This window comes from Garra rufa, chromosome 6, assembly GCF_049309525.1.
Source record: "Garra rufa chromosome 6, GarRuf1.0, whole genome shotgun sequence".
Lineage (NCBI taxonomy): Eukaryota > Metazoa > Chordata > Actinopteri > Cypriniformes > Cyprinidae > Garra > Garra rufa.
The window spans coordinates 9,959,180-9,969,059 of NC_133366.1; the positions used below are offsets into that span (position 1 = coordinate 9,959,180).

General features: G+C 35.9%; 1 protein-coding gene and 1 long non-coding RNA gene across 2 annotated transcripts; both read right to left on the minus strand.

The window, feature by feature from the left end:
• Window positions 1–298: 298 nt before the first annotated feature.
• Window positions 299–2,744, minus strand: dand5 (DAN domain family, member 5). The gene is made up of 2 exons (XM_073841824.1): window positions 2,265–2,744; window positions 299–574 (listed from the first exon to the last, which is right to left on the minus strand). The coding sequence occupies exons 1-2, from the start codon at window positions 2,742–2,744 to the stop codon at window positions 299–301; spliced, it is 756 nt and encodes a 251-aa protein (XP_073697925.1).
• Window positions 2,745–4,144: 1,400 nt separating this feature from the next.
• Window positions 4,145–6,748, minus strand: LOC141337480 (uncharacterized). The gene is made up of 4 exons (XR_012355760.1): window positions 6,657–6,748; window positions 6,244–6,326; window positions 6,094–6,169; window positions 4,145–6,013 (listed from the first exon to the last, which is right to left on the minus strand). It is a non-coding gene; the product is annotated as an uncharacterized lncRNA (long non-coding RNA).
• Window positions 6,749–9,880: the final 3,132 nt, after the last annotated feature.

Consider the following 9,880-nt stretch of genomic DNA (forward strand, 5'->3'; position numbering starts at 1 on the left):
TGCAACAGCGACACATATCGGTGAAGATATGAAATAACACGTAGCCATAAAATTACTGGATTCTTTAATAAATTAAACTCAAGAGCATCGTCATTACAGTTAACACAAAGATACCGCTGAATATTTTCCCTGCATTCCCAGGAACTCGTGTTTAACAAATTCTGAACCGAATCATATTTCGGTCACTCTTTAGACACACAACACAAACCTTCCACATTTTATGTGGTTTGGTAATTCTCAAATAGACCTACACACACCATTGGTGCACTCAAATATTATAAAAACTTTAAAATGTCTGTTATAAATGAAACATTTCCGTGTTCTGAGCTTTGACCTCGTCACTGCTAGTTTCGCATTTGCACTCCTCAACGACCATGACGCGCCTTTCGCGCACCTCTGTCCCGCAGCGCAGGGGCACGACCACAGAGCGTGATTTAGAGGGCCCGCAGCGCGTGCACGGCGCTCCTTGCTGTCCACGGGACTCTCCGCTGGGGGGGACGAACATGGAGCTGCACTGACCGTAGCAGAGATTATTGTGAACGGTCACCGTCTCACAGCCGTCCTCGGTTATGCGCTGTGAACAGAAAATCATTTAGAAAAATATGGCTCAAAAACGAACAATATATGAATACCAAAGGAAGTAAATATAATACCCATTTAAAATAAGGCAAGCTGTTTTAGACACGTTGAAAGCTAATAATAACACCAATAACAACAACAATAATAGGCTTATAACAACAGCTTGTATGGCTAATAATTACCCACTGTCTTGTTGCTCTTATGAAAAAACTAAACAAATATATATTTCCTGTTTTTCAAACAACACAAGTTGCTAAAGCTAAATTGCATTTTCAAGTCTGATTTTAAACCCCGCTATGTATGTATAAATAAATAAGACTAAAACATGATCAGTTCACTTGTTTTTAATATAATGTTTAATATTTTTTATATAGCTTATGTTTACCCTACACATTTTCTTGTTTATATTTTCCGTTTGGTCGCAATACTAACTTTTAAACTAATTTCTTTAATTTGTGTGGGGTTTTTTTTGGTCAGAAATTTCGATTTTTTTTTTAAACCAGAAATTGAATTGAATTCAGTGTAATCAAACAAGTGAAATGAACGCACCACCGCAGGATTTCTATTATTATTTACGTTTAATTGCTGTCTTTAAAATTAATGTGCACACCAAATAGGGCAGTACGTATATATAATAATATATATTTTGTTATTAAAAAATATGACCCTGGACACAAAACCGGTCACATGGTAATTTTACGGTTTGTTAGGATAGGACAATATTTGGCCGAGATACAACTATTTGAAAATCTGGAATCTGAGGGTGCAAAAAAATCTTGATATTGAGAAAATCGCCTTTAAAGTTGTTCGTAGTTCGTAGCAATGCATATTACCAATCAAAAATTAAAATTTGATATATTTACAGTAGGAAATAAATATCTTTATGGAACATGATCTTTACGTAATTTCCTAATGTTTTTGGCATAAAAGGAAAAAAATCTATAATTTTGTCACATATATATATAACCTATAAATAAATCCCTTGACCACCTACACAGTTAAAAATAAAGATGCTTTAAAAGGTTCTTCAAGCGATGTCATAGAAGAACTATTTTTGGTTCCACAAAGAAGCATTCAGTCAAAGGTTCTTTAAAGAACCATTTCTTGCTTACCTTTTTATAATCTGAAGAACTTTATTTGCCACAAAGAACCTTTTGTGAAACAGAAACGTTCTTTAGATGTTAAAGGTTCTTTATGGAACCATTTAGACAAAAAGGTTCTTCTAAGGCATCGTGAAGCACCTTTATCTTTAAGAGTGTATGTAGCTAATACAGTAGGCTAATAATCAAGTCCTGTATGCACCTCTTTTTTTTTTAAACGCGGAAGTGCGGAAGTAAGCCTATGGGTGATACTTCAGGTTCATTATCCGCTATAGGGAAATGGAAAAGAATAACAACGTGCAGTAAACGGTAAAACTGTTTGCACTACAAACCAGTGTGTTCATAATTAAGATAATACATTAAAATGTGCTAAGACAAACCGATTTGCAATATCAAGCAGCAAAGCTGTTTTGTACTACAGGAAGGCAGACCTATAAAATTTACAAATGGCCGTGCCCGCTCTTATTGAAAAAAAGTGGATATGAAATCTCTAAAATCGACTTAAAAAATAAAACGCGTCTGACATTGCTGACTTTTTTAATAATACTGGTAAAAACAATTATATATATAAAAAAAAAATCATACCTGTGTGAAGGGCACTGCGGCGCAGCTCTGTTTGGTCATGTCTTTGGGATTGATGCGTAGCGCCACGGCCTCTTTGCTTCGCTCGCTTTTGTGCATCACTTTCTGCCACATCTCCAGACCCTGTTTCCTCCTGGCGTCCGCACTGGTGCTGCCTGCGCTCACCTGAGGGAGCAGGGCCGCAGGTTTGTTGTGGGCCAGGACTGATGGACCTGGACGTCCGAGAGCCAAGAAAGCGGGAAACGCGCCTCGACTTGGCGAGCTTTTGGACGGCACGTGGCTACCGGCGGCCCGTCGCAGAAAATGAGGGCTCAGTTTGACAACTCTAACAGATCCCCGAATAGGTTCGTCTGGTCCGTTCCCGGAAGATTCAAAATCTTTCGCGACGTGTCGGTGAAAGTCACGCTGAAAGGCGCTGCGAGGAAAAGCGCCGACCAAAGTGACCACTGACAAAAGAACGAAAAAGCTGATTTGAAACGTCATTTTGGATGAATTAGAGAACATTACAAACTATAAAGTTCGAAAATCTATTTCTTCCACTGTCGTTTTTTTTTAAATCGCTTGTTGCAAAAATCTCGCGGTTCAAGGTTCCGTATGGTCACCTTGCTGTCGTTGTGGACATGAAGCCAGAGCTTCCAATTATATACTCTCAACTGGTTCTTTGATGGGTGCTCATCATTGCTTTATTATAGGGGTAAATATAGCTATTGTACCTGCCTGAATAATGGCTGTGAGTGACAGGTGAGTTTTCGTGAGGTAGTGACAAGTGCACCTTTCATCTCATCTCCTCATATCACGCCGTGGGAACTGAAAAGCTTTGCTGATGTGTGCTTTTCACTTCTTTAACATGACATCAGTATATTTTTATTTTAGTGTTTATTTTATGTAGCGATTAATGCGTCTTTTTTCGTTATAAGAAAAAACAATGCCAAAATAGGAATTATTTTTTTTAAACAAGAGAATTAATAGGAGAGTGCACTGCAAAAAATAAAAAAATGCTTTTCTAGCTTAGATTAGATTAGTCTTGTTTCCAGCCAAAATATCTAAAAATTCTTAAATCAAGAAGGATTTTTTAGATGAGTAAAAATTATTGTCTTGTTTTAAGAAAAAAAAAAAGAATTTAGATTATTATCTAATTTAGATTATTTTTGCTTACTCCATTGGAAGATTATTTTGCTTGTTCTAAGCAAAAACTCACTTAATTTTGACTTGGGTTTTTTTTTTTCGGAAAACAAGAACATTTGTACTTGTCTAGAAAATCCTTCTTGATTTTTTAGATATTTTGGCTGGAAACAAGACAAAAAAATCTAAGATAGAAAAGCATTTTTTGCAGTGTGGGGATGGTTGCAACAAGGGTCAGTTGCAACATGGCTTATTTCTTCAAGCAGGAATAAGATACAGAGATGATATTCACACTGCACACGTTTTATTGGCCTCTCATACTTCCTGGAAGAAATAAGCCACATGTGATCATTCCTTCTACAAAAAAAAATCAATTTCATGGTAAAAAAAAAAAAAAGTATTTTTTTTTAAGATGAGATTTTTGTACTGTTGCAACCGTCCCAACATGCTGTCCCTTACCACAACATTGATTGAAAAGCTTTCCATAACATTAATTGTAATTTTATAATGATAATAATAATGAACCCCTTTAATAGTTAGTTATATCTCCTTAAACCTAAGTAAATAAGCAAAAAAAATGTTACTTAAGAATGTTTCATTTACTGTTCTTTGTTTTTGTTTTTTACAGCCAATTTGCCTTATTAAAGACCCCTACTGTGTACAAATAAAACAAAGAAAAAGCAAAATGATATTTAAGAATGATTTAATTACATTTTATTGAATGTTGCAACTGTCCCCTATTGTGAGGACAGTTGCAACATTTCACTTTGCCTATTTAAGTGTAAATTGTGCATATATTATCATATGTACACATGTTGCAGCAATATGGGTGAGTATAGCTGACAGATGTGGCTTTATTGTATTCAAATTTCAGCTTTCTAATACAAACAGTCTCTGAGAAACTAAAGGAAATGCAAAAAGTGTTGCAACTGTCTCCACTCTCCCCCGCTAATGCTCTCAATTTCACAACTAAAATCATTATGCACAATAATCACTTTCTTATGTGTTTATGGCTGAATAAATGGCTTCTTTCTCACGGGTACTAAAGCCTCTGCTCACCTGAAGTTCAAACAAATGTTAGGCTCAGGTGTTAAGTGTTTCCTACCTTAAGAACCACTGTACATGACAAGTACTCTGAATCATATTTACGACCTTTTAAAATCCCTTTGGAAAAAACTTTCCCAAGGGAACAATAGCAGGACCAGGGCAACCAAGTGGATTAACTTAATTTAAGAAGCGGATCAACCACATCTGATGTTAATCTTTCTCCAGATTCTCCAGATGAATTTGAATCTATTTAATTCCAACTTTGATTTTGGACTAAACCACATAATGCTTATTACAAATAAATCTTTCATCAAATATCTGTATAATTTCATGAACTGTAAACAAAATTTTCCTTTACAGCAGAACAATTCAAACTACAAATCCAGTCTTAGCTTGTAACAATTGGCTATTTTTAAAGAAAGACAAAAACACTCAGAAACTTATTGGTTGTTGGTTTGCACATCAAATAAAACAAAACAAAGCAAAAATCTCAGCATACAATTAAATAAAAAAGCTTAAAAATAAGCCACACGTAGAATCTATGTGCATGTCTGCATACGACTGAAATGTAAAGAATTAAGTTGCTCAAAACACCAGACTATCTTGAGAAAAACTTGGTTGGGTCAGGAAGTGAATTTATTTACTGACATTTACTTAAAATACTTACCCCCAGTTTCACAGACAAGGCTTAAGATAGTCCCAGACTAAAATGTATGTTTGAGGTGTCTCAACTGAAAATATGCTGCTCTGACGTATCTCAAAATATATCAGTTCGATTGTTTTGTCTAAGATGCACAGCAGTAACATTTTCTTCTAAAGCATTTTTGTAAAAGCTGCTTAAAAATCTTAAATTAACTAAAGCCTAGTCCTGGATTAAGCTAAACCCTGTCTGTGAAACCAGGCCTTAATGTATTTTTATGAAGATATAGGCTATGGAAAGTCTATTTGTGACCCTGGACTACAAAACTAGTCATAAGGGTCTATTTTATTATAATGATTAATTTTAATAATAATTGAATAAATCAGCTTTCCACTGATGTAAAAAAAAAAAATCGCCCCTTAAAATTGTCCAAATGAAGTTCTTAGCAATGCATATTACTAATCAAAAATTACATTTTGATATATTTATGGTGGGAAATTTACAAAATATCTTCATGCAATTTAATATGCTAATGATTTTTGGTATAAAAGAATAATCCATACTACTTAAGACTGGTTTTGTGGTCCAGGGTCACATTTATGTTTTGACGTCAAAACTGGTGGGAGAAAGATTACACAAAAATCTTTCTACCCAAAAATCTTTCTACCCAATCGGCTCAAACAGTTGTCAGCTTTTTTCTAATCACAATAGAGCCCTGATTGTGCATGTAAACGCATTCAGTGTCCAGCAGGTGGAGCCAGTGACTTTGTGTCTCACCAACGCCATGTGAAAGACTCCTAATATGGAACAAAGTTCATCATTTTATCTTGGTTGGTTGCCGGACCCTCCTGAGTGCAGCAGACATTCTCTGTTGGCTGAGAAATGACTGAGGATGGCTGTAATCTCTGGCTTCATTATCTGATATCTGATGAAACGCCACGGTCTAAGAATGACAAGGTCAAATGGTTGATAAAGTACACAGATACTCACACATAATGACACACATACAGTACACTGACTGACCATGCTATGCCATGCATTTGTTCTGTCATTCTCGTCTTTGTGATGTCTGCTGACATCTAAGTTTGGTCTCTGGGAACTGGGAAAAAGATAGATGTGATCTTTTATTCGTGTTATGAAATTTTTGTAATCATATCTATTCACACAACTCACTCAAATTCCCTTAAACTCAGTTTGGATGTCATACTACTTTTTGAGTGCAGTTACAGAGGACGCCACAAGATGGAGCCAGTGACCTACAACAGAATAACATGGAGTTACATCAATAGCAAACAGAACTGAAATCAGCCATTCCGAAGGGGTCAATGTCTGTAAATGTCTTATCTATGTGGAAAAAAGACATTTTCTCTTTCTTTATCCATTATTTCACTTAGGATCTACCTTCTGCCATCCAGAACTAGCTGCATATTCTGACAAAACATTTTTCTGTACATAACATAGCTTTGTTTTCTTGTCTGCAATGTACCAGGGTTGCATATAGCAGTATCACACACACAGAGAGTTATAATGTTTGAGTTATAACATGCATCCTATATCAATAAATATAGATTTTTCTCTTCACTTACCACACTGTTCTCTTCTGCTGTGTTCTCTGTTCTAAACACATTTTCCAGTATCCACAGGGTAAAAAGCTTTATGTGAGCCAGCCGGGCAACTGGTGCTGGTATTGTGTTGCATAGATCAAAACACAAGAGGATTTAGAGAACAGAAGAGGAGAAATGCTGACCAGGGCACATACACATGCCATAAAACAAACACATGCATGTATTCATGAAAACACACACACAGTTGAGGTCAAAAGTTTACATACACATTGAAGAATCTGCAAAATGTTAAATATTTTACCAAAATAAGTGGGATTGTACAAAATGCATGTTATTTTTTATTTAGTACTGACCTGGATAGGATATTTCAAATAAAATATGTTTACATATAGTCCACGAGAGAAAATGATAGTTGAATATATAAAAATGACCCTGTTCAAAAGTTTACATACACTTGATTCTTAATACTGTGTTGTTAAATGAATGAGTACTGAACAGTTAAACTTTCCGTTGTTCTTCAGAAAAAATCCTTTAAGTCCCAAAAATGTTTTGTGTATTTGAATCCTTTCCAACAATGACTGTATGATTTTGAGGTCCATTTTTTCACACTGAGGACATCTGAGGGACACATGTGCAACTAGTACAGAAGGTTTAAACACTCATGCATTAATAGCGGGGGTGAAAACTTTTTGAATTTGAAGATCAGGTTAAATGTAACATTTTGTCTTCTGGGAAACGTGTCTTCTGTAGCTTCTGAAGGGCAGTACTAAATGAAAAAAATATGACATTTAGGCAAAATAAGTTTTCACTCCCGGCTCTTAATGCACTGTTTTGTTAATGCACCTTCTGGAGCATCAGTGAGTGTTTGAACCTTCTGTAATAGTTGCATATGAGTCCCTCAGTTGTCCTCAGTGTGGAAGTTTGGTTCTTAAAATCATACAGTCATTGTTGGAAAGGGTTCGAATACACAAAAATGCTGAAAAACCAAAGAATTTGTGGAAACTGAAGGGTTTTTCTTAAGAACAGTGGACAGTTTAACTGTTCAGGACAATCAAGGGACTCATGAACAACTATCTAAAAAAATAATTCAGGTAACAGCACAGTATTAAGGTGTTTACATACTCCTTGAAGAATGTGCAATATAAGAGGGATCATACAAAATGCATGTTGCATGTATGTATATATCCCTCTTGCAGATTCTTCAAGGTGTATGTCAACTTTTGACCTCAATTTGTATACTCCTAAAAACAAAAGTTATTTATTGGCATTGATGGTTCCATAAAGAACATCCATTCAACCTTTTGCACTTTATAGTTGAAAAAATGTTCTGCAGATAATGTTCCTTACACTAAGAAAAAAATCTTTGGGGAACAAAAATGGCTTGTCTATGGCATTGCTGCTAACAAACTCTATTGAAACCTTTATTTTTAAGAGTGTAGACATTTATAGCAATTGGTATGTTCTCAAAGACATATTCAGGTCATCAAAAAAAATAAAAATAAAAATGATTGTCTTCATTCGAAAATTAAGCCAATAAATAAATACATAGGCCTACACTAGGCCTAGTGGCATAACATGCATTTCAGAGTGAATACACAGGGCAGGAAAATGAGCTTCTGAGGTCAAATGTTCTTTATTAAGAGCGTGTGTGTGGCCTGTGAAAGCTGTGTGTGTGCGAGTGTGTTTGTGGCTGGTTTGGCGATTCTAAGAACCTCACCGGAGAGATGAGAACAAAAACTGGGTGTTCTTAGGAATGGGTTTTTCATGTCAATATGTGTTAGGCGGGTGCAACTCTTCCCCAGTTCTTCTGTAGGCTGCAGCGCATTTATTTATCAACTGACCACAAACCACAGAGTGCAGACTATGTTTGAGTGTTTGTGTCTGTGCGTGTGTATCAGATGAGAGGGGGAAATGAGTTGAGGTTTACAGACACACTTCTTAGAACTCGCCGAATCTGGGACATGGAAGAGACTTCATTCAGACTCTGTCATGACGACTGTCCAAATAATTGCACGAAGACATGATTAGCAGAAATAATTATTGTCTCTTTTTCTTAAATCAATAAAACATCTTGAAAACGTAAACCCTGTTTGTCAACAACAACAAAAAAAAAAAAAAAACCCCAGTCTTTATCTGTGGTACGAAAAATCAAGATTTCGCATTATCAGTAGCCTATATCTGAGTCTACAACACGCAAATGGCAGTTGCCATAGAAGAACAACTTATTATGACCAGAACAGAATAAACACATACTACTGAATGAGTCAAAGCGAATGTTATCAAATGAGTAAAAGCTCTTGGAGATGAGTAGATTAAGTACTAGAGACGACTTCTCAACCAGCATTTGTGGTCTGGAAATACTCTTATTGTGAATTAGATTAAATTTCACTGAGTGTTATATTAAGAAATATCAATTAACGAATGTTTGGTTGATTTTTCAATCTGAGGCGAACGTGAAGTCGAGCGGTTACTAAACATTACCACGAGGGTGCGCTGCTGAACCAAGTTGACGCGTTTCATTCAAACGTTCGGGAGAAGATAAAAAATAGTTTGAAAATCAAGTATGCTTTTATACATAACATCTTTAAGAGTTTGAATTGAGAAAACAAAGCCATTTTGTCTTAAAGACTAGAAAAACAGTGAAGGTTATGCATTTTCTCATACAACGAATCCCGCCAATTTCCTCAGAAAACACGGAGCGATTTTGAAATATTTAAGCCTGAATCATTACTTTTCTTTGTACTATTACACGTTTAATTAACAACATAAAGATTTGAAATGCTATAAAAAGCACTAGAGTGACGGCATTTCGTTTCTTTTCTTCTTGTTAAAAACAAAAATAGCCTTTTGTGGCCTGTAAACGACAATGGATGGGAAAATGACTAAATTACTACATTCGCTCACCACAGAGATGCATTGGTTCACAGTCACACCAAACAGCTACATACCTGATGGGTTACACTGCATATCTGAGCAATATGAGAATTACCCCTACGCCAGTGTGTGGTTTTGCTGCCTTAGAAAACATTAGTTTCATTAGTGCAGAAAGACCCTGCGTGAAGGTCTCTAATCTCGCCTTTGTTTCTACGGAAATTTCAGTGTTTTCCACCGCTGTGTGTGGTGTTGCTAGCCAAGCTAGCCATTATAATGCAGCAACTCACATAATCCTAAACAAACACTACATCATTGTTTCCACACAGTGATTTAAGAGTGGTTTTCGTGCAAGTAAACATCTTACCAGTATC